Source organism: Lactuca sativa, chromosome 5, assembly GCF_002870075.4.
Source record: "Lactuca sativa cultivar Salinas chromosome 5, Lsat_Salinas_v11, whole genome shotgun sequence".
In the NCBI taxonomy this organism is placed as follows: Eukaryota; Viridiplantae; Streptophyta; class Magnoliopsida; order Asterales; family Asteraceae; genus Lactuca; species Lactuca sativa.
This window is the reverse complement of record NC_056627.2, coordinates 175,649,954-175,675,338: the sequence shown is the minus strand read 5'-3', so window position 1 is coordinate 175,675,338 and position 25,385 is coordinate 175,649,954. Positions and strand designations below refer to the sequence as shown.

The 25,385-nt window shown below is 37.6% G+C and overlaps 1 protein-coding gene across 1 annotated transcript; it reads right to left on the bottom strand.

Moving 5' to 3' along the window:
- Positions 1–20,123: 20,123 nt before the first annotated feature.
- Positions 20,124–24,775, bottom strand: LOC128134260 (uncharacterized). The gene is made up of 5 exons (XM_052771792.1): positions 24,750–24,775; positions 24,331–24,520; positions 21,449–23,790; positions 20,945–21,362; positions 20,124–20,864 (listed from the first exon to the last, which is right to left on the bottom strand). Exons 1-5 carry the CDS (start codon positions 24,773–24,775, stop codon positions 20,124–20,126), a joined length of 3,717 nt encoding a protein of 1,238 aa, XP_052627752.1.
- Between the last annotated feature and the right edge of the window lie 610 nt (positions 24,776–25,385).

The window sequence follows — 25,385 nt, the reverse complement described above, 5'->3', positions numbered from 1 at the left end:
ATGAACACCTTCTTCAAAAGCACCAAAATACTCCTCTAATGGCCATCCAACTCCAAAATCACTCAAATGATGGATAAGGGTCGATTTCTAGGGTTTTGTAGGGTGGAGGCTGAAGATATTAGGGTTAGGTTATGAGATAAGGAGCTTAAATAGGGTCCAAGACCCTAAAATAGGGTTTTGATCTGACTAGCGTACGCCCAACGTAAATATGGTACGCCTAGTGTACTCTGAGGAACATTCGCGAACATCCTGATTAGTACGCTCAACATACTCCAAGGTAAGCCCCACATACTGCGTTCCTCACTAGTCGCCCTGCGTACTCTTTGTGTACGCCCCGTGTACTCGACTAAGCCTGAAAACCATGAAACTTCTGAAGGCCATAACTTCTTCGTTATAAGTTCGATTCCGACGATCCTTATATCCAAGGAAAGGTGACGAGAAGCCCTACACTTCTATCAACTCATACCTTCCTTAATACCTTCCGAACAAAAGTCTTTTTTTCCACAAAATCCCAAACTAACACTTTACCCAAATACCTTAGGCTCCAAAACACGAACTGAATATCCGTATCACTTCTAATGCATCACTCACACCCAAATGGGCCTATATCTTACCTTTTCAAAAGCACTAATCCTTATGAAAACCGATCTTCAGGACGCAGCCTTAGACAAGGAATCGATTAAGAACAGAACGTTACACTGGTCAAAGTCAAAGTCAATGGTCAAGGTCCAAAAGTCAATATTTCTTCCCAGCGGAGTACGCACTGCATACCAAGAGAGCACGCCCATCGTACTCTGACGCTGACCAAGAGTGAGGCGTTGACCACGTACGCACAACGTATCGCCAGGTACGCCCAACATACGCAACCCAGTCCCAAAACTCCATTAAGAACTTATTTCATTAAGCCCTTACGTCCAAAACTCAGATCCAAGCCCAAAATGATGTCCTAAGTCATAAAGTTTCCAAATTTATGACTTTTCATGGCTATCAAGTGATTAATGTCCAAAATTCTAAGTTCTTAACCCAATAAGACATCACAACTCTTGTATGGAAGGGATAGAAGTGCCAAGATCACATTTTTATATATGGTTCATAATAGCTCCATATTGGATAAATTTTCCAAATTTATCAATTAGAATGGTCTTAACAAACAAGATCTAGTCTTTAAGTATCAAAGGGACCCAGAAGTGAATCTTTTTCAACTTAATCTATTAAGTGGAAATCTCCAACCTTTAGATCTGAATCAAAATGATGTTTAGATGGATAAAGTTTCCAACTTTATCCATAACAAGGTCACAAACTTTCAAGATCTAAACTTTTTGCAGTTAAAGTGACCAAAAGCTCATAAAACCCAAAACTAGCTAGATCTAACAATTTCATCATCAAGATTCAAACTTTATACCTCTAGAAGAAAGATCAAGGTGAACAAATTCTGGATCTACAAGCTCCAATGAAACCCACACTTCTTCAATGAGTTCCTTCTTATCCAAGGTGCACCAAGAACAATCGAAAGCACTTAAAAACACTTTCGTTTTGCTCACAAGGCTCAATCTAGGGTTAAGGTTACAAGAGAGGGTGTTGGAGAGGTGGAGGGTGAGAATGGAATGAGTTTGGGGGAGTTAAAGAGCTAAAAATAGGGCTCAAAACATGAAAATTGGGTTTGGGCATTGATCGCGTACACCCATCATACTCAATTTCTGCCCAACGTACTAGGGATGCCCTCTATGCCCAACGTACACGTTGAGTACGCCCAACGTACGCGACTCAACCCAAAACCGCCCTAACTTCAAACGGTCATAACTTCTTCGTTCCAACTCCGATTTCGACGATATTTATATCCATAAAAAGGTACTGAAGAGATCTAAAATATTATCTAAATATCTTGGACTAAAAATGACTAGAAACAAAATCCATATTTCATGCATGAACCCAGCCTATGACTTTTCCCATTTTACCTTTTGATTCCAAAATACAATTCAAAGGTTTAGATCTCATAACCATCATTACCCCCTTCCAAAAGGTCAAAACATCGCATCCTTTACACAATTGACTTCCGACCCATGGTCCAGAATTACAGAATGATCCTGAACAAGGTGTTACAACTCTGCCCCACTTAATGTAGATTTTGTCCTTGAAATCATTCCTTACTATCTCCTTTACCGAACTAAACGATCCTAATTCAACTCCCTGAATCCTAAAAATGACTGGGGAAGTCACCTCGCTCCGATGACCGCCTACGCTTATTGTTGTCGAACCCAAAATAGCAGATATCATAAGCCTTAACAAAGAATGGACCTTAACTTCACAACCCGAACCGAACAAACCTATCCGGTCTGAACAAATTTACAGATACCCAAAAACATATACACCCGACCACCTACCAGATCCCTGATACAAGTTGACACGAACATACGATGGCCTTCCAATAATCGAGCCCATCCTAAGCAGACCTTACATATTGACGATGGACGAAGCCTTTCTCCTGCTGACCTTAACCGATAGAGGAAAACCATCACTACTCAACTCAATACCCGGAATCCAATACCTTATATGACTTCCCGACATACAAAACCATTCTAAATCATATCCAATATGGCTCCACTTTGCAACCTAATCCGATCAAAATCCTCACGACCCTAAATTATCCTGCTGACCAACATTCATATTTTTTATCTATCCAAGATCTTTTGAGCTCCGAGTCGATCTACCAATTATATGAAGTGCCGGATTCCCGAACGGTCACTGAAACTGACATACTTTCAAACGACTATACCATGAGACTCTATCCAAGAGTTTGTCTGGCCAAGCTACCCTAACCTACTTATATATAAGGATTCAACAGCCCTCATGTTCCAACCAGAGATATCTTAACCAACCATCACACAGATGCAATGTAACTTACTTTGCTCTAAATGAATGCTACACACCCAACTGTAGTCTTACATCATGACCGAACTCATATGGACCATATCCTTCCTTGATCCCACGAATGTTATGGCCTTCCCACAGTATCACAACACCTCTATTACTACCCGCCATCCTAGTGAATGCTATAGCCACCCCGCAGTCTTACAACACTTCTATCACTACCTACCAACCTAGTGAATGTTACGGCCACCCTGCAATCTTACAACACTTCTATCACTACCTACTAACCTAGTGAATGTTACGGCCACCCCGCAGTCTTACAACACTTCTATCACTACCTGCTAACCTAGTGAATGCTACAACCACCCTATAGTCTTACAACACTTCCATACTGACATGGATCCAACCCATGGTCTTACTGTGCATCTACCATACCAAACATAATCATCATGAGTCGAAACCTCATCCGACTATACCCCAATCAGGTGTTTGGCTTATGCTTCGAACTCTAAAGCCTTCATCAGGAAAGAACAGACAAAGAGGCTCTAACACAATCCTTCCACCTGAAACTAATCACATTGTAACGACGTAAATTTTCAAAACAATTATTTTATTTTTTGAATAACATAAATATCATTTAACATTCTCAAATATCATGTTCAACAATTGTCAACAAAATAAAACATATCCCAAGATCACAAATAAAATCCTCTATCTATGTGTACGGATCATGCCGGCGCCTTCCCGCGATCGTTACTAGTACCTGAAACACATAACACTGTAAGAATAAATGTTAAGTGAGTTCCCCAAAATACCACACACAACACATATTAGCCACTCAAGGCTATAACTTTGTATGACCCTCTGTTCAAAGTGTCCCAGTGGGACCCTCCAGTCCTATAACTCTGTGGACCCTCTGGTCCTAACTCTGTGGACCTTTCAGTCCTAACTCTGTAAACTCTGAATCACACATAGCACAGAATCACATAGATATCACATCATATAATAGCATACAACACACTCTGTCACATAGCTCTAATTACCACTCTAGGTAAAGTATAGTGAGAAGACTCACCTCGGGTAACTAGGTAAATCTCGAACTCGGTAATACTGGTCTAGCCTCCGCCTAATCACATGCAATAATTACTCTAATCAATACAACTCTCAAAGGCTAGACTAATCCCTCTCTAAGTTCTCTTAGAAGGGTAAAAGACCATTTTACTCCTCTTATGGCTCAAAGATCCAATCATTGACTAAACCCTAAAAGTCAACAAAAGTCAACCCTCCGGGTTACCCTGGGCATACCTGGTGACTTCACAGAATCGGGGAACGCGACCCCCTACGCTACGCGTGCTGGGATTACGCCCCGCGTAAATCCCAGTTTCATACTCCTTTTGATTTTGGGTCTTAAACGGTTAAGACACACGTCCAACTTTTAGATCTGACTGTCCTTAAGCCTCTTATTCCATAAAGTTAGTGACTTTAAGCCTTTGCATGGCTGTAAAAGTCACCAACACCCAAATCACTCTATTTCCAACATTTTAAAGCCCATAACTCAAGCATGGTCGGCTCTTAGTGACCAAGACTGGATTTTTGTGACATAGCAACCCCTAATGAGCAAACATGGGACATATCTCGGGTTTTACTAGCTCATTAACACATAAAGTTATCAACTTGGGGGACAAAAACCCTAAAACATCTCCAAACAAAACACAACAAAAAAGAGAGAAAGCTTGGAGCTTTTTACCTCTAAAAGATGTCTTCCCCACTGCTAAACTCGGATCCAAAAGCTTGAGCTCTAACTCCTCCTCTTCCCAAAGCTTTCTCTTCACTCAAAAGTCCAAGAATGCATCAACAAGCCCTCCAAGTCACTCTCTTGCTATATAAACGAGATCTAGGGTTTTGGGGGTTAAGTCAATGGAAATGGTGGCCAGAAAAGTGGCCATAATGGTCTTTAAACAGGTGGCTCTCAAAAGATTAGGGTTTCATGTTTAGGCCGGGTACGCCCCGCGTACACATTGGTACACCCCACGTACCAGGCAATCCTCCGCGATCAATAAGCGCACGAGTACGCTGAGTGTACACCCCAGTACGCCCCGCGTACCCGTCATCCTCTCTTTTCCTTTAGGGACCAAAAATTGTTTATCGCCCAAAGATTAGGGTTTCATGAAGCATACCTGATTTGGGATGTTACACACATACCCTCCATGCGTCACCACTAATGCGTAAGGTAACCTAGAATCTCATCCCTTGTGCAATCCCATAGTCCAAGCGGTTCTCCCCAACTTGGACTCATCTGCGCTCTTCCAACCACAAAATTGGTAGATTCCAATCTATCTTGCAACCTGACTACTCGAAGCTGCCGACAACCTAAGCCCACAAGTACCAACATTCCATTACTAGCTAATCCTAGGGAACACATACCTGCCAAAATTGAATGAATACTCCCTAAAATCTCAACGACCTCAATATCCCCGAGAACTTTCCAATGAGTCCATTATAAGTCCACAACGATTTCATCGGATGACAAAGAACAACATCTCAACTATTAAAATGGGTACCCAACCAATTCACCGACCTACTTGCACTAGAGTAATTTTCATGCGAACCTGTAACTGACCACACTTCGAAGGTATGAACTTGACAATTACCGAACTTACACCGACGATCAAACCAATTCCTCATTGCATCGTATTCCTGAATGATCCCTACAATTCCTGCATTCAAACCCAACATACCCACCTTGTGGATTCCTTGAGTTCCTTGACGATACCACCAAAGATCGAACTGACTCTTGGTCTTCTCTCACTTAAAGCTTGCTCTGACAGTGGTCAATGCCTCGGTCAATGCCTCCCACATCGACATCCAAAACCAGCTTCTCCGAATATCTTCTAAGCATGGCTCTCAGCATGCAAAATAGCATATGAAGATTCTCGAAATAAAATATCTGGGACGTCAACTGGTGGGACTCGGATCTCCTCAACCCGTGACCACATTTCTTGGATCCTCACCGTGGGAACATCCACTCTTCCTCGCGACCATCAATGATCCTCAAAGTAACTAGAGCAGGTACACACAATGCTCCACCTCATAACATTAGACAATCGAACTTCTTGTGGCCCACCTGGTGGAAATGGAAACATAACGAACTCATCCCCCAGGGACAATCTCTGCTGACCTTACCAAGCCTACCACACTTATAGAAACCTGAACCCCTAAATCAACAAACTCCATCGTACTGCTACTCGTACATGCGAAACTGACCTCAGTCATGTTGGCCTCTCACTTGCTAACCAAAAGTCTTGGGTCTCTTTGCAGGACCCCCAACTATCTGAACCTGCTTTGGTTTCCTCTTCACGAGGTGCTCCAAATAAATCTCCTACTCTCAGGCTCTAGCAATCATGTTCTCCAAAGTCTGACAAGCTGAAAAGCGGACAAACTCCCTTATACAATCTCACAACATATCATGGTACCTTGTCTTCTTCATCTCCTCATCTATGGCATACTATGAAACCAAAAGAGCCCTCTCCCTAAACTTGGCAGTGATTTTTCCACAGTCTCATTCGTCTGGCGAAGGTCCTAAAAGTCCTTCGCTAACTGCTGCACCTCGATAGCTGGTGCAAACTCTCCTCTAAATTGGGTCACAAACTCCTCCTGGGTCATCGTCTCCTAAAGTGAAGTCCACCTCCTCCCACTAGTCTCGGTATCTGTCATTCAGAAGACAAGAAGCAATCTGACCTTCAACTCCTCGGGGTAGAAGCTAGACCGAAAAGCATTCACCATGTCCGCTAACCATCTCCTACTAAGAATAGGGTCCTTCTCCCCAAAGAACTCGGGAGCTCCACAAGCATGAAAATTAAGGAAGGAAAGAGTGCGAGCCCCCATAATAGCCAAAACTCTATACCTAACGTGCCCATGCGCTCATCCAAAATCTCCATAATCCCTTCCTTGACCGAACCAAATATCACAGGAGTTTGCTTCAAAATGTTGCGGGTGATCTCCGATGAGATGAGCCCCGCGTTTGCTCATCTATCGATTCAATGACAGTACCTGAGCCTGAACCTCCTCTACAAGTGCTCATCACCATACTAAAAAGCAACTATACAATAATCGGAACATACTCAAAAAATCCTCTTCCTACAGGCTTCCTAGATTCTCCATGACTCCCCTCGATTCGATTATGGATCATGTGCTTTCAGTATTACGGGCCCAATACTACCTACCACACTTACCCATACTTTCCTCAAGAGTTATCTCGAATCTTCCAAGTCACATTCTCAAATCGGTACTCCAAGTACCTGCTAAACAGTACAGCCCGACTTGCTAAAGCACTTCTTAGGCTCTCCTAGGTTCCCGACCTCACCCTGCCATCAGCTACTAAAAAACTCCCAATAATGTTAGCTAACCACTTCATGAATACAATCACATGCAAAAAAGCTTAGATAATCCTTCGAGTAAAAGACTTAACCCTACAACAGTTGGACTCAGACAAGAGTTGCGCAATAGAGTCAAATCCATCACTCTAAGATTATTTAACCTTTGCAACATGTGGCTAACATATTCACTTAATACTTAGCTCACATCACTAAGAGTTACCAAAAGCACAAAGAAAGCTACATTCATGCAATAACACTCTAAGCCATAAAACAAACAAATCGCATCCCACACTCACTTGCTACTACCATGCTAGGAACTTCTACTCTCACTTCTGGTTGCCTTATGCATGCAAATTATATACAATCCAAGATCAAATAGACTATAGAATAAAATATTCTACCTTAGGACCACAACCATACAAGGAATAGGAAATAAGGCCAAATCAGTCATTCTAGGGCTATATAAACCTAACCGTATATAATTTTTAAAGCATATACTTAGCAATTATTGTTACAAATACATATTCCCAATCATAGCATCCAATGCTTCCCAGGCTATAAGGCATCACATATCAGGCCGATCTATCATGCAATTTCTGAAAGTATCCCTAGCCTTATCCTAGCATATGAACATTTATATCATATATCATATCAACATGTATGGGTATTCTGGGAATCACTTACTTCAGCTCAGCTGATTGCACGCATCACCTCCCCTTTTTCTTTATGAAAATCTTTTCAGAAACTTATTTTCTTTACAAAAATCTTTTTAGAAATTTATTTTCTTTCAAAAAACTACCAATTCCTCGGTTTTTAGTTCAGAAATACCCAAGAGTGTGCCCGAATCGCTCAAATCAAGGCTCTGATACCAACTTGTAACGTCCCAAAAATCTAAGATAACTTTTTTTAAAAGATAAATCATACAAACGAGTTGTTCCAAAATCGATCAAAGTGAATATATCATTTAAACATCATAATAATATCATTAATTGCCAATGCGAAAAACTTTGGGAGATGTTGTGCAGTAACGTAGGACCCTTCCTTTTCGAACCGAAAGTACCTAAAACCATAAATATGAAACTGTAAGCACAAAGCTTAGTAAGTTACCCAAAATACCGCATAACAAAACATACAAGTGTCATGGGCTACCCTCATGGTCTTTCCTTGCAATGCCAAGGGCCAAATGCTGATCTTACATACAAGTGACAGGGGCCAGATCCTGCTATTTCATACAACTGATATGGGTAAGATCCTGGTATTTCATACAATTTCCAAGGGCCAGATCCCAGTCTTTTGTACAAATACCAGGGGCCAGATCCTGTTCTTTCATGCAAGAATCACATAGACAACTAGCATTCCACATAACAAGTAATGGGCCGACATTAGTGCCTTTGACTCATGGATATAGTGAGAAAACTCACCTCATAATCTGAAAGAATAGCTGCACCGATCACTGCTCTAAAAGTTATCTCTACCGGTCACCTATACGATTAACAAGAACCCAAATCTCAAACTATAAATCAAATTACCCAAAATGCCCTTAGTTCAAACTTGGTCAACGCTGGTCAAAGTCAAAGTCAACGGTCAAGGTCCAAAAGTCAATATTTCTTCCGAGCGGAGTACGTCCTGCGTACCAAGAGAATACACCCATCATACTTTGATGTTGACCAAAAGCGGGACGCTGACCACATACGCGTAGCATAGCACCCGATACGCCTAATGTATGCATCCCAGCCCCAAAACTACATTAAAAGCCTATTCCTTGAAGCCCTTACGTCCAAAACTCAGATCCAAGCCCAAAATGACGTCCTAAGTCATAGAGTTTCCAACTTTATGACTTTGCATGGCAATAAAGTGCTTAATGTCCAAAACCCTAAGTTCTTAACCTAATAAGACATCACGACTCTTGTATGGAAGGGATAGAAGGGTCAGGATGACATTTTTATGGTTCATAATAACTCCATAATTGATAGATTTTCCAACTTTATCCATTAGAATGGTCCTTAAAAACAAGATCTAGTCTTTAAGTCTCAAAAGGACCCAAAAGTGCATCTTTTTCAACTTAATCCATTAAGTACAAGTCTCCAACCTTCATATTTGAATCAAAATGATGTTTAGATGGATAAAGTTTCCAACTTTATCCATAACAAGGTCATAAACTTTCAAGATCGAAACTTTATGCACTTAAAGTGACTAAAAGCTCATAACACCCAAAACTAGGTAGATCTAACAATTTCATTATCAAGATTCAAACTTTATACCTCTAAAAGAAAGATCAAGGTAAACAAAGTCTGGATCTACAAGATCCAATACAACCGACACTTCTTCGATTTGTTCCTTCTTCTCCAAGGTGCACCAACAGCACTCCAAATCACTTAAAAACACCTTCTTTTTGCTCACAAGTCTCAATCTAGGGTTAGGGTTACAAGAAAGGGTGTTGGAGAATTGGAGGCTGAGAATGGAAATGGGTTTGGGGGAGTTAAGGAGCTTAAATAGGGCTCAAACCACAAAAATAGGATTTAGACACTGATCGCGTACACCCATCGTACTCAATTTACACCCAGCATACTAGGTATACCCTAGTACACCCAACGTACACGTTGAGTACGCCCAGCTTACACGGCTCAACCGAAAATTGCCCTAACTTCAAACGGTTATAACTTCTTCGTTCCAACTCTGTTTTCGATGATCTTTATATCCACAAAAAGGTATTGAAGATCTCTACAATATAATCTAAATATCTTGGACAAAAACTTCTTGAATAAAAATCAATATTTCATGCAAGAACCCGGCCTATGACTTTTCCTGTTTTACCCTGACTCCAAAACACAATTCAAAGGTTTAGATCTCATAAACATCATTATCTCCTTCCAAAAGGTCTAAACATCACCTCCTTAAGGCCCAAAGCCTTTACACAACTGACTTCCATCCCACGACCATGATCACATAATGATCTCGAACAGGATGTTACAACAATTTTCTATTGTCACATTATCTTTTGCCTCACGCCACAAAACTGGCGGGTTTCATACCACACCCATCAAAATACATATTTGTATGCACAAAGTGCTACATTTGAAGGATGTGGCTTTTTTCCCATGTCATAAATCGGTAACACACAAAACATATGCCGTACTTTTGTTTGAGGGGTTGGTGCAGTGTTTACCACATACCGCAGTATGCGGTACACGACACATCGACCGACCTAAATGTTTCGAATAACAATGTAATTTCATTTCTTTTTCTAAGAGCACTATACTTCCATTTTTTTCCTATTACAACCCGCTTTTATTTAATATGCATTGCATTTTGAAGGTAAAGAGACAGAAGCCTAGATCTTTACATATTAATGTTAGAACTTCTTTAATACAACTGTGTGTGTGTGTGTGTGTGTGTGTGTGTATATATATATATATATATATATATATATATATATATTACAGAAAGTAAATTGAAATACTATCAATAAACATAAACAAAAAACTTACAATTAATAAATTACTGATTGTAATCAAGATAGAGGTTTGCAAAGCAATGTCCTAAAACAGAAATTTGTCCCTGTAGTGCAATAGTATCTGGATGTTTGCATAGAGGATACAACTATCTTGAATCAAGTTCTTGCACCAGAACTTGATTTCTGGTGAATCTACTATATGCATTAATGAAGTTATTCGAGAGAAAGATGGATGTATATGTGGTATTCGTCAAAAAAGTAACCTCTGTGGGACAAGCAAAAATTGAAAAAATAACAAGAATTGATAAACACCAACAATTAAGACTGAAAAATTTCCAGAAGAGCTTGGGAACTTACTAGAGTCAATGAGCTTAGATCTTTACTTGGACCAGTTAGAATAATTGTGTTCCAGACACATTGAACAAGCTTCAAAAACTTCGTTTTCTGTATGATTTTTAGATTCTTGATTATAATCTTATGATAATGTACTTATCGATCAGGAATAACTGTTCTCATTCTGTAATGCACATTCAAAAATGTTCATCTTAACAACAGTTTGGTAGGAGCTATTCCAAATTCATTAACCATCTGATCCCTACAAGTTCTATGAGTTTTTCTCATTTTTGCTTGCTTTATGGCTAAACATTGCAAGAAAGATATAATTGTTAAATTAGTTTTTATCGCAATGAACTATCAAGCAAAAATTTAAGTAGAATTTACCCTATTAATGGTTTAGTTTAGCTTTTTCAAAGCATTAGTATATAACTTTTGTTGAGTTCATTTGTATATAACTTCCCCACCTATGAATCAATCCTTGATTATAGATGTGTGTCTTTTGCAAGAATATTTTAGCATCACTTAATCAAATGTGATTTGTTACTTTAGGGGGTGTTTGGATAGGGAAAAAATAGGTCGCTTATTGCTTATTGCTTAATCCCACCGCAATAAGCAAATTTAAGTAGGAGTCTTTAAAAATCAGCTTATTATGGTAGGAATAAGCTAAATAAGCTGATTTTAATAAGCAAGGGGGGGGGGATGTTTATTGCTTATTGCTTATTGCTAAATGGTCCTTTTACTCATATAAGCTGTCTTGTTTGCCAAACACTTAAGATGTTTATTGCTTATTGCCTATTCCCACCATAATAAGCTAATCCAAACACATTTTAAAAAAGTGTTTATTCCCACCACAATAAGCAAATAAGCAATAAGCTAATAAGCTAAAAACTATTTATCCAAACACCCCCTTAATGTTTGCATTTTTTAGTGACGGGCCCGAGCTAAGAGCAATGTTGTGAATATGGGCCTTGGATACCACCAAGTCATAATAAAAACCCATTTACCCATTTTCATAGGTCTCCTACTTAAAATATTGTATTATTATACTTTGACTCTATTAACAGTCTCTATTAATAAGCGGGGAATTTAAAAATGAAAATTTCGTTAATGGAAACAACTCATCTTTGTGTGGCCTTGGTGTTGTGTACTCTTCATGGTTTTGTGTGTTTATTGGAAATGATATCATAATATATCTTTTATATTTTTATCTTTTATTTTCTTTATCCTTTCCTTTTATTTTCTTTATCCTTTCCTTTTATTTATCCTAGCTGTTTACCATCTTTATCATCTTGTATTCCCATATAATCCCTCTCACATTTTGTGCTTAGGAATGAAGCAATAAGAAAAAATCAATCTCTTATTACTATCGATTTCTAGATGGTATCAAAGCGGGTTGTTTAACACCCTAAGATTCAACCTGCATCACGTCTCCACTGATTGTAGGAAATGACGATTCCAACAAATCCAAAACCACAGAGTCGTCTAGCGGAACAATCGATCATGGCTCACCCTACTATCTTCATCCATTCGATTACCCTAAACAACTACACGTCAATGACATTCTTAATGTCAACAATTACTCAGATTGGTCACAAGAGATGAGGAATTTTCTCTTTGTCAAAAACAAATTCGAGTTTGTTGATGGTACCATTAAGAAACTGGAAAAAGGATCCATCAACTACATGCCTTGGATGCGATGTGACGTAATGATAAAAGGATAGCTTACCACCACCATGGAGAAAAGCATTCAAAATAGTGTTAAATATGCAAGCACCACGTCAGAGATATGGTTGGATCTTCTCGAGGTGTTTGGAAAAGAAAGCACTCCTTGTGCCTATGAATTGAAACAAAAGATTGCTAGCACCAGATAAGACGGTGCATCTGTATCAACCTATTACATGAATCTTCGATTGTTGTGGGATGAAACTAAGTCAATTCATACCCTTCCTCGTTGTGAATGTGATAAATGTGACTATGATATTGGAAAGAAGATGATGGAATACCAAGAAAAGGAACGGCTCTACGAGTTCCTTATGGGCTTGAATGTTGAGTTTACTGTGATCAAAACTCAATTTTTGGCAACAAAACCAACACCTTCCTTGGGAACTTCCTACCATATGGCCGCAGATGATGAGAGACAATGGGCTATATCCGGTTGAGAGCACCACCCAAAGCATCCGCGTTTAAGACTTCACAGATGCGTGATTACAACATCGCCAACCAAACAAAAGAAATAAGTTATTTAAAGAATGTGAAAGACAGAAAAGAAAATGAGCATTGTACATTTTGCGGGAGGAACAGTCACAAATGTGAAGGATGCTTCAAGCTTGTTGGGTATCCCAAATGGTGGCCTGGAAAGAAGAGAGAAAAGATCAAACCGAAGGCAACGTGTACCAAATGGAGATGCAGTTCTCGTGAAGGGTAGGGGCGAATGCACACTCCTAGGAGAGTTAAAATGAATGGAGTTCTTTGTGTTCCTAATTTTAAATGCAATCTTCTTTTTGTTAGCCGCTTAAGCAAAGATCTTCAATGTCCTGTAACTTTTTTTCCTGCTTTTTGTGTAATGCAGGGGTTACAGACGAGGGACTTGATTGGATCGGGTAGATGTGAAGGGGGATTGTATCGAATGGGGATGTTAGAAGAAAGAAGAGTGATGGCGATTAATGTGGATATTTGGCACAAAAGAAATGGGACATGCCTCAAAGGGAAAGCTTTCTAGAGTTGATTTTTTTAGAAGTAATTATATTGAACTTATTAATAAAACTTGTGATTCTTGTGCAAAAGCAAAACTTGCCCGAACACCTTTTCCTATTAGTGTGACTAAAAGTAAATCAGTTTTTGATTTAATACATTCTGATATTTGGGGTGGTTATCATGTGCCATCTTTCACAAAAGATAGTTATTTTCTCACCATTGTTGATGATCATAGTAGGGCAGTATGGGATTTTCTCATCAAACAGAAAAACGATGCTAGTAAATGTCTTGTTGACTTTCACAAAATGGTTAAAGTTCAATTTGGAAAACAAATCAAGAAGGTTAGGTGTGACAATGGCAGAGAATTTACATCTAATGTCATGATCGAGTTTTACAACCAAAATGGAATGTTGTTAGAACAACTTCCCCACACACACCACAACAAAATGACATTATTGAAAGAAAGCGTCGTCATTTATTGGAAATAGCCCGAGCTCTTAGATTTGAAGCAAAATTACCAAAAAGATTTTAGGGAGAATGTATTCTGACCGCTGCGTACATAATAAATCGTCTCCCCTCCAAGGTAATTGAAAACAAGACTCCTTATGAGATTGTTTGGAATCAAGCACCTGAATATAGTCATATGAGGATTTTTGGTTGTCTTGTTTACTTCAAAAATATGAATTTAAAGGGAGATAAGTTTTAAGAAAAGGAAAACCAGGTGTATTTTTGGGTTATCCCATAGGAACCAAGCGATACAAAGTCTATGACATTTAAAACAAAAGAATCATAATAAGTAGAGATGTTCTGTTTTGTGAAGATAGATTCCCTTTCAAAAACATCAAAACTCATGAGAATTATGATGATGAAGATCACATAAAACTTCATGGTAGTGTGTTCCATGAAGATCATGAACTATCCCAGACTGTTGAACCCACACATGATGAAAACCAACAAACACACAATGACGATGATACCCTCACTAGTGATCCTGTTCAAAACGAGTCAGAATCTACAACATACGGAGAGGACGAACCCAATACAATGGAATCTGATTCTCATGATAACCAAGGTAATTTCGAGCAAGATAGTGAGCTTCAAGGTCAAAACGAGGTCAGAAATTAGAGACAAAGATCGCAACTGAAGCGCCTTGATGATTATGTCGTTAAACTTCCCCCTTCGATCAATCATAAGCAACCCGTCTCCGATCAAGAAGCCTCGACTGTACACCCTATCTCTAAATTTATTTCATATGAAAAATTTCAAATAATCACAAAGTTTTTTTTAACGGCCATCACTTCCAATGTTGATCCAAAAAGTTTTAAGCATGCATCTCAAGATGAACATTTGCATAAAACCATGCAACAAGAAATCAAAGCGCTTGAAAGGAATTAAACATGGACCTTGACAATTTTGACCAAAGGGAAGCGTGCTATCGACTCTAAATAGGTTTATAAAATAAAATACAAACCCAATGGAGACATGGAACTAGGGGTGTTCAAAAAAATCCGTATCCGAATATCCGATCCGAAAAATCCGAAAATTCGAAGTGAAATTATCCGAAATTTACGGATAGTTATTTTCTAAATTTTCGGATATTTCGGATATCCGATATCCGAAATATATATTATTTATTTATTTTTTTAAATTTTTTTATTTCAATTTAGAATAGATAGTATGAGTTGAGGAATATGTTTACTGTGATAACAGATACTACATTCGTCCCAAATTGATAGTCCACTTTTGACTTTTGAAGTCTTTTTTCTTCAACTTTGACCTTAAATATTTTTGTGTTTGATAAATAATACTTGATGCAAAATATATGAATGAATTGTATTTTAAATGGTTTTCATTGTTATAAGTTTTATCAGGTAATATATAACACAAATAAAAATATTTAAGGTCGAAGAAAAAAGACTTCAAAAGTCAAAAGTGAACTATCAATTTGGGACGGAGGAAGTACTACATTTTTTTATTTGATCTTTCTTTAATACACGTTGTATAATTTTTCATGTGTTAACATAAATTATATTAAATTACCTAGTCTAATTATATTAGCCAAGACATATATACTATACGTAATTAGAAATATTTATCAATAATATAAAAATGTCTTTAATCAATTGAAGATGTTTTGGTTTACGGTGTTTATCCATAATATAGAAATATGCTCTCGTGTTTGGAACATGAAAATGTGGACTTACGCTTGGTTTTTGTTTCTAATGGAGTGAAACTAGTGCATCAACGAATAACTTATTAATTGACTCGATTAAATTAATTGTTTTTTCCATTGGTTTCAATTTGCGACTTTGTGCAACTAATCACTTCGTTCTAACATCCATTAATGGTATTGTTTAATTTATTTGAGTTGGTTACAAATTAAAAAAAAGAAATTGGATATCCGAATGGATATCCGAACCCGTATCCGAAAATTCGGATATCCGATTTTTCGGATACGAATTTGGATATTGAAAATCCACTATCCAAAATTTCGGAAATCCGAAATTCGGAGATCCGGTTTTGAACACCCCTACATGGAACAATACAAGGCCCGACTAGTTGCAAATGGGGTTCACTCAAATAGAAGTTGTTGATTATCACAATACTTTTGCACCAATTGCAAAGTCTGTGACCATGCAAACTCTCTTAGTTGTTGCTGCAAAGAAGAATCGGACCATCCAACAGTTTGATGTAAATAATGTTTTTCTTCATGGTGATCTAGATGAAGAAGTGTATGTATATGAAAACCCCTCAAGGTTTTCTAAAGAAAATGAGACACGGGTGTGCCACTTACAAAAATCTATCTACATATTAAAGCAAGCTTCTCGAAACTGGTATCACAAGTTCACCACCTTTATTGTAAGCTTAAATTTTCGTCCTTCTAAAGCTGATCACTCCTTGTTTATATACAGGAAAAAAGAGTCCTTTATCGCAATTTTAATTTATGTGGATGATGTCATTATAGTTTGAAATGATTTTGCACGAATTCAAGATATCAAAACTCAGCTTGATGAAGCATTTATAATCAAAGATCTTGGTCCTACAAAGTACTTTCTTAGCATTGAAGTTGTGAAGACCGGTGAGGGTTGGTTCTAAGTCAAAGAAAATACATCCTTGACATTCTTGAGGATAGTGGAATGATGGGATGCAAGCCAAATTCTTTCCCAATCGAGCAAAACTTACACCTTGACAAAGGAGAAAATGAAGCCCAAGTTGATGTTGGTCAATATCGTCGGCTCGTTGGACGTTTACTTTGTTTACTTTATCTACAGGCTACTTGTCCCGATATTACTTATGATGTCTTGACATTTTAAGTCAGTTTGTTGCTGAACCAAGATGTAATCATATGGAAGCGGTCAATCGTATCTTGAGATACTTAAAGGGTACACCAGGACAAGGAATTCTCACTACTAGAAAATTGGTGCAATAGCTACGGCACAATCCGTAGCTATTCCGTAGCTATAAGTGGATAGCTACGGAATTGCTACGGAAAATTGGCTGTAGCATAATGGCCCGTGGCTAAATTATAGCTACAGATTAGCTACAGAATCGCTACGGAATAGCTACGGAATATTTCGTAGCTACTATAGCTACGGAATAGCTACGGAATTAAATAGCTACGGATTTCCTACGGATTAGTTACAGCACTAGATAGCTACGGAATAGCTACGGACGTAAATAGCTACGGAATAGCTACGGATCCAAATAGCTACGGAATAGCTACGGAACCTAATAGCTATGGAATAGCTACGGAACAAAACAGCTACGGAATAGCTACGAAAGTAAATAGCTACGGAAATCCGTAGCTATTCCGTAGCTAACTTCGTTTTATTTAAAAAAAAAATTAATTTAAAAATTTCCAATTTTTTGTCAAATACCACATTCAATTCACATTTGTCCCAAATACCATATAAAATACACCAAAAAACGTCCGTAATACCAAGTTTGACACATTCCAATCCATTATCCAAAATATCTTACAAAAGTAAGCACTACTTAACAAAACAAACAATATCAAATGTTTACAAACTAAATTGTTCCAAAATACTTATCAATTGTCCTCAGGTGGATTATCGGGGGGAGCACGGGGTTGATTTCCAGACATATTCATCATCCTCATAACCATTTCCATTTGTTCTTTCATTTGTTGTTGTTGTTGTTCCATGGTAGAAACTTGTGCACGCAACCTATCAACCTAAAAAAATGGCAACACAATGCAATAGTTAAACAATATTAGCAATGTACTTTAGTTTATTATATCAATATTATCAACATACTAATTAACGTTTAAACCATAACAACATACCTCTTGTTGTGTACTATCTGATTGGGTGGATTGGGTGGATTGGGAAGACGGTGTCCCAGTAATCACAAAATGTATATCTGATGCTCCTATGCCATAGATATCACCCTTCTTCTTTCCTGTTCTCCTAAGTTGAATTTCCTCCCATACCCTCGCATCATCTTTATGGTTTGAAGAGTCTTCTCCGTGTTTTCTGACCATCTCCTCTAGATACATCTCCTACAAATTACCAAAACAGTACCATTGTCATGTACAAAAATACTAAGACAATAAATATACATAAATGATAAAAGATAAGTTACTTGTGCTTCTTTGGCAGTTAGTGAGCAATATTCGAGATTTTCATGATCTCCCGCAAAATATCTTTTTTTCGCCTCAGCTGTGCCATGCGTCTTCATGAAAACATCAAATTGTGTGGGTGGTTTACCCATCATCTTTTCCTACATAAAATACAAAGTATAGTTGATGTAGTTGGTGTTAAAAAAATAAGATAATAAAATTTATAATTATGATACTTACTAAGTTGTTACGGTGCTCGTCAAATCCTATACTACCCGCGGTGTGCCTAGCTGTCGACCCATTGGCATCTGCGACTTTGCAGTTCTGCTGAGCAATTTTTGAATTCTTTCTCCACTTATCTGTCGACCAATGCTGTGAAAAGAAAAAAAAATATAAGGATACTAATACAATAGGAGATTAAAATTCAACAAAATAGATAATAAAGTATCATATCCATTACATCACACAAACGTCGCCACACATTCTCTGGTACGCGCCCAGGGCGGTAGTCATGCATCCCTTCGTAGTAGGTACAATGACCTAGGGGGACGGGTTTCCCATCATTTCGTGCCATTTCCCCAGATTTAATCCTGATACGCTTCATCCGATCCCTGTATCTATCCTTGAGGACACACTTGAAGGCATCAAATATGTTACTATTCTCTAGTGAATTCCACCTGTACATGGTCTGTAAAAAAATAAAAAGTAAATCTAAAAATACAAAGTAAAAACAAATGAGTATAAGATACAATAATTTATATTTAATATATTGCCTTGAAACGCGAAAACATCTGCAAAAGGGCCTCATTGGGAATATCACTAAATCGGGGCCACGGATGATCCATATTCTCCCAATAGAGACTAATACACGTGCTGTGGATTTTCCTAGACCCAAACCTACATTGAAAAGAATTATATAAGTAGAATTTTAACATCAAAAATTAAAGTTTTAAAATATGAAAACACTAACTTTTTCCCTTTTCGGCTGATGAGGGGCAACGAAGACTCCTGAAAATCACTCGCATTTGAGTCGTGGCCGCCCGTAACACCTCTAGAGGTGGAGCCATGCGGCGTCGGTGGCGTGTTCGGTGGCCGTGGCGTGTGCGGGGTCTGTGGCGACCGAAAGGTTGTCTGTGCATCTACACACTCAAAATAGTACTCCTCAAATCCATCACGACCACTCGGCCTCAAAACCGTTTGTGGGGTCGGCAACTCAGCACCTGTATTTGGAAACTGAGGCGTATAACCCGTTTGTGGGGATTGGGGCCTATAATTCGTCTGTTGGAGCTGGGGCCTATAATCTGTCTGTATGAGTTGGGAAATATGACCCAGCCCTCGAGCCTGATGGCGAAGAATCCCAGCCAAATCTGCTAAAGGATCAGCCATGTCAGTTTGTTCATTGATGGCACCCTGACTGTTGGAGCCTGCGACTCCTGTCACTATCGGCATATCAATCGGTATGAGTGATGTCCTATAACGTGGCTCGTCGGTAGAATTAGGGGATAACCCTCCCCCCTCCTATGCCCCACACTGCTAGAAGAAGTGTTGGTACTGTGGCCTTTATCCTTGCGTCGATTACCTGACATGCTGCATTTAATAGAACAAGAATGGTCAGATAGATAATATAAGATTGATAAGTCATGACAAAACAAATGTTTAAAACAACCAGATATCCAAATCAAAATCATTAACAAAACAACGTTTAAACAGTACAACAGTCTTCAAAATGACAATGCTCCTAACATCAAGAAAATACAATGCTCCTAACATCAACAAAAGACAATGCTCCTAACATCAACAAAACACAATGCTCCTAACATTCGTCCCCATCATCTTCGTCCTCAAATTCTTCTTCTGAATAATAAAACTCGTTTTCATCACCTCCGTCTTCAAAATCTTCCACTTCTTCGTCTTCCTCCTCAATTCTCTCATTCTCTTCATCAGATATTTGCTCATATGTATTTATAGTTGAGGCTAGGCACAGTGGTTCCACACGAGTTACAGTAAGGGGTGACTCAAACCGTTCTTCAACCTGAAAGACTTCATCTGCTTCCATTTCAGCTTCGGTGACTTCAAATACCCCTCTTGGTTTTGTTTTGATAACCGCCCACTTATCTTTCGTCTCATTTGTCATTGAAGGGTATGGTGTATAAAATACTTGTTCAGCTTGTGATGCCAAACAAAAAGGATCGTCAGTTTGAAGTCGAGATTTGGGTTTAACATCAACCAACTTGTTTTTGTTGACTATTACACCGTCTTTGTTATCAAACCAAATACAATTAAACAGTACAACAGTCGACGGTCCGCTGCTATAATACTCAATCTCTAAGATCTCTTGCAATATGCCGTAGTAGTCTGACTCTTGTTTGGCATTATACGTCTCCCCTCTAACACATACTCCAAAGTTTTTTGTCGCACGACCCTCGCCGTATTGTTGAGTGTGGAACTTATAACCATTTACAAAATAACCATTATGAAAATAAGCATGTCTCGATGGTTTCGTAGCTATAACTTCTAAGTGTCTAGCACTTCCATCGGGTGTCTTATACATTATCTACATTGAAAACATACACACATTGTGTTGGTTAACGATGCATTAATAATAATCAATACGATTGAACTGGTTCTACTTACTCTGTCCTCAAACCATTCAGCAAAGTATTTATCTCTTAAATCAGAAACTGATTCATTTGGATTCGTTCTTATGACCATTTCATCAAACTCGATGATGTAAGGGTTAACTTCTTTACAATTAAGTAATATGTAAGTGTGCGCCTTGTGAAGGACTTTATCACTTAAGGGTTTTCGTTTTCCACTTTTTTCATATAATCTTCTTGATGGGACGACAAAGATGCTAAGTGGAGCTCCACCACTCGAAAACCTGTGACTTTGTGGTGCAAAATTCCGTGCTTCTCGATTATGGCGTGTCTCAATCGTCGGGTCAAAATATAACGAACAATAGGTAGCGAGTTCATTCACTAGATGTTCATTGACTATTGAACCCTCAACTCGTGCTTTGTTCCTGATTCTTCTTTTAATTATGCCCAGTTTCCTATATTATAATGTATGGACGATGTGTTAGGAATACCAGAAATAACTTTAAAAATACTATATATAGTATTAAAACAGGGAAATTACCTCTCGTATTGGTACATCCATCTGTAATGTACCGGACCACCAACAATAGCTTCATCAGCTAAATGTATGACCAGGTGTTCCATGGAATCAAAGAAGCTAGGAGGGTATATTTGCTCCAACTTGCACATGGTCTGAATAATACAACGTTTCATATCGAACAAGTCCTGAAGATGCAACGTTTTCGAGCACAATACTCGAAAGTACATGGATATCTCTGATACGGCCTCATATATCTTTGTTGGAACAAAACCTCTTATAGCTAGGGGAAGCAACCGTTGCATAAACACATGACAGTCATGGCTTTTGAAACCATAAAAACTGTAATCTTTGGTGTTTACACAATTACCTATATTTGATGCATATCCGTCAGGAAATTTTAGTTCTTTCAACCAATCACATACTTTTTTAACTTGTTCCTTTGTCAATGTGTACTTTCCAGGGTTCTTCCTAGGCTTCCTATTGTTGTCCCTAATGGGGTTTAGTATAGGTCGGTCACATAGCATCTCAATATCCTCTCTTGCCTTCATATTGTCTTTGGACTTTGGGGCACCCATCGAAATATGAAACATATTTTCAAAAAAATTCTTCTCAACATGCATCAAATCGAGGTTGTGTCGGATCAACAGGTGACGCCAATATGGAAGCTCCCAAAAGATGCTCTTCTTTACCCAGTTATGTGTAATACCAAAACCTTTTGGTTTTATATAATTTGGACCATAGGGAGTACCGTTGTATACAGTGGGAAAATGTTGGATTTGCTCCCAAATATATTCTCCGGTTGGGTATGGAACAGGCACTTCATGACCCTTCACTTTCTTGCCTTTTAAGAAATTAACTGTATCATTTCGGAATACGTGTCTTTCGGGTAGATGTTTTCTATGACAGTCAAACCAACACGATTTTTGTCCGTTGGAAAGTCGAAATGATTCTGTTTGGTGCATGCAATATGGACAGGCTAAATTACCATGAGTGCTCCATCCGGACAACATTGCATCAGCAGGGAAGTCACTAACTGTCCATAGAAGTACAACCTTCATCTGAAAATTGGTCTTTCGATGAGCGTCATAAGTTTCAATGCCATCTGTGAACAGCATCTTCAACTCGTCCACCAAAGGTTGTAAAAAAACATCCAAATTCTGTCCGGGACTCTTCTTCCCAGGAATAATCAATGGAAGTTGTATGTATTGATGTTTAAAAGCCAACCAAGGGGGTAGGTTGTAAACAGTGAGAAACACTGGCCAACACGAATAGGGAGTCGTGTTTGAATTATTAGGACTAAACCCATCAGTGCACAACCCGAGACGTATGTTGCGCTTCTCATTTGCAAAATCAGGAAATTTTCTGTCAAAATGATTCCATGCTTCACCTTCACTGGGATGTATCATCTTTTCTGGATATACTAAATGATCTGCATGCCAAGTTAAATATTTGGCCGTCTTCCTTGAATAGAAGAGCCTTTGGAGTCTCGGTCCAATCGGCATGTAAGTCATGACCAAATTAGGAACCTTTCTCCCTTTGGCTTTGTATCTATTTTCTCCACATACTACACAATGATCCAAATCAGCAAACTGGCCCCTGAATAGCATGCAATGGTTTATACATACATGAATCCGTTCTGAAGGCATTTTTAGTGGCTTCAACATTTTCTTGGTCTCGTAGAAGCTATTAGGAAGCTTCTCGCCAGTTGGTAGAATTTCTTTAACAATTGAAAGAAGTGTATCAAATGACGTGTCTGAAACATTAGATTGGGATTTCCAATCCAATAATCTAGTGGTGGCAGAGAGTGTGGAAGTTTTTGTACACCCGTCCCATAAAGGCTCACTCGCTTGTTTCAAAACTTTATAAAAATTTTGGGCTTCACGATTTGGGTGTTGTGGTGTTTGTTGATAATACGAAGCCTCAGGTTGGTGCATGCTATCGATAACCATCTCCTCGTATCTATGATAATCACTAAAATCGTTATTAATGTGTTGAACTGTTTCAATATTCGAACTTGGACCCATGTGTTGAGGTGAAATTGGGTTTGAACATTGACCTATCTCTAGTGTTGGATATTTTTCTCCATGTAAATACCATTGTGTATAACCATTCATGAAGCCTCGGTTAACAAGATGGCTAAAAACTAATTCTCTCGGAAGGTAATAAATATTTTTGCATTTCGCACACGGACATCTAATTTCAAAAACTTCCACCCCTTCCCTAATGATATGTTGGATGTTTGTTGCGTTCGCATAAGCAAAATCCAAAAACAAATTAACATAATGTGGCCATTGTGGATTAAACAAACGACAATTATCGAGTCTCTTTGTGTACATCCATTCTCTATTAGACAACATTTCGATCTAAAACTACATTTAGATATAAAAAATGTTAAAACTTTAAACTAGACATGAAGTAATAGTGTAACATCTCATTTAATCTAACATATATAACTAATGATACATAAAAAGCCCATAAAAAATTATTAACATAATACACATATATAACTAATGATACATATATAACATCCCATTTAATCTAGCATTTTTAACAAATTTATAAAATTAGCCTAACATTTCAACAAAATTAACATTTTTAACAAATTAAAGTTCACAACATTTTTTATATATCACATTTCAACAAAATTAACATTTTTAACAAATTAAAGTTCACAACATTTTATATATATCACATTTCAACAAAATTAACATTTTTAACAAATTGAAATTAACCAAATATTCAACCAAGCTATGAAATTAACCAAATATTCAACCAAATTAAATCTAAATCCTTAAATTCGACATCACATTCAACAAAACATATTAGCATTATCAATGAATAAAGCATCTAAATTGTATACATCAAGTAATTTCAAAAAAAAAAAAAAAAAACTAGGGTTTTACCTTTTTAGGGAAGAATCGAGCAAAAGGCCGAGAGAGAGAAGGGAATGTGCGCCGGAGAAGAAGGTCGGCGACGGCAGCGCCGGTCGGCGACGGCAGCACTCGACGAACAGGAAGAAGTTGCCGGCGATTGTCCACGAACGAGAGGGAGAAGTCTTCAGTTTCTTTCTTTTCTTTCTGTATTGTTAATTCGCTGAAGGGGTTAAAAGTCGTGGGGTATTCAACATAACAAGGAAATATAATGGATTTTAATTAAAAAAAATAGCTACCGATTTGCTACGGCCCAGCTTCGGAATTTGCTACGGATTTGCTACGGACCGATTTTAGCAACGGTTTAGCTACGCATTAGCTACGGCCAGCAGAAAAAAAAACGTGGGTGGGATTCGAACTCGGGTTGCCTACTTACAATGACACAAACTTACCAACCGGCCGGGCATGCCACATCCATGCCAACATGCTTGACTATTCTATTTAAACATCTTATTATTATTATTATTATTATTATTATTATTATTATTATTATTATTATTATTATTATTATTATTTCTATTATTATTATTATTATTATTATTATTATTATTGTTATTTCTATTATTATTATTATTATTATTATTATTATTATTATTGTTATTTCTATTATTATTATTATTATTATTATTATTATTATTATTGTTATTTCTATTATTATTATTATTATTATTATTATTATTATTATTATTGTTATTTCTATTATTATTATTATTATTATTATTATTATTATTGTTATTTCTATTATTATTATTATTATTATTATTATTATTATTATTATTATTATTATTATTATTATTGTTATTTCTATTATTATTATTATTATTATTATTATTATTTCTATTATTTTTATTATTATTATTATTATTATTATTAATATTTCTATTATTATTATTATTATTACGATTATTATTATTATTATTATTATTATTATTATTATTATTATTATTATTATTTCAGGCACCAAAAGTCGAGTGCACAAATGGGATCCATTACTCGTTTACTGGTTTAAAACTATAATGATTATCATC

Bases quoted from the DNA above. Each gene is read 5' to 3' on its own strand.
- LOC128134260 (XM_052771792.1), bottom strand. From the start codon at position 24,775: ATGGATGTGGCATGCCCGGCCGGTTG. The intron at 24,521-24,749 runs GTAAGTTTGTGT...TAACCCCTTCAG, and splicing joins GTGGCATGCCCGGCCGGTTG to CGAATTAACAATACAGAAAG. The intron at 21,363-21,448 runs GTAATTTCCCTG...ATTATAATATAG, and splicing joins TGGATGTACCAATACGAGAG to GAAACTGGGCATAATTAAAA.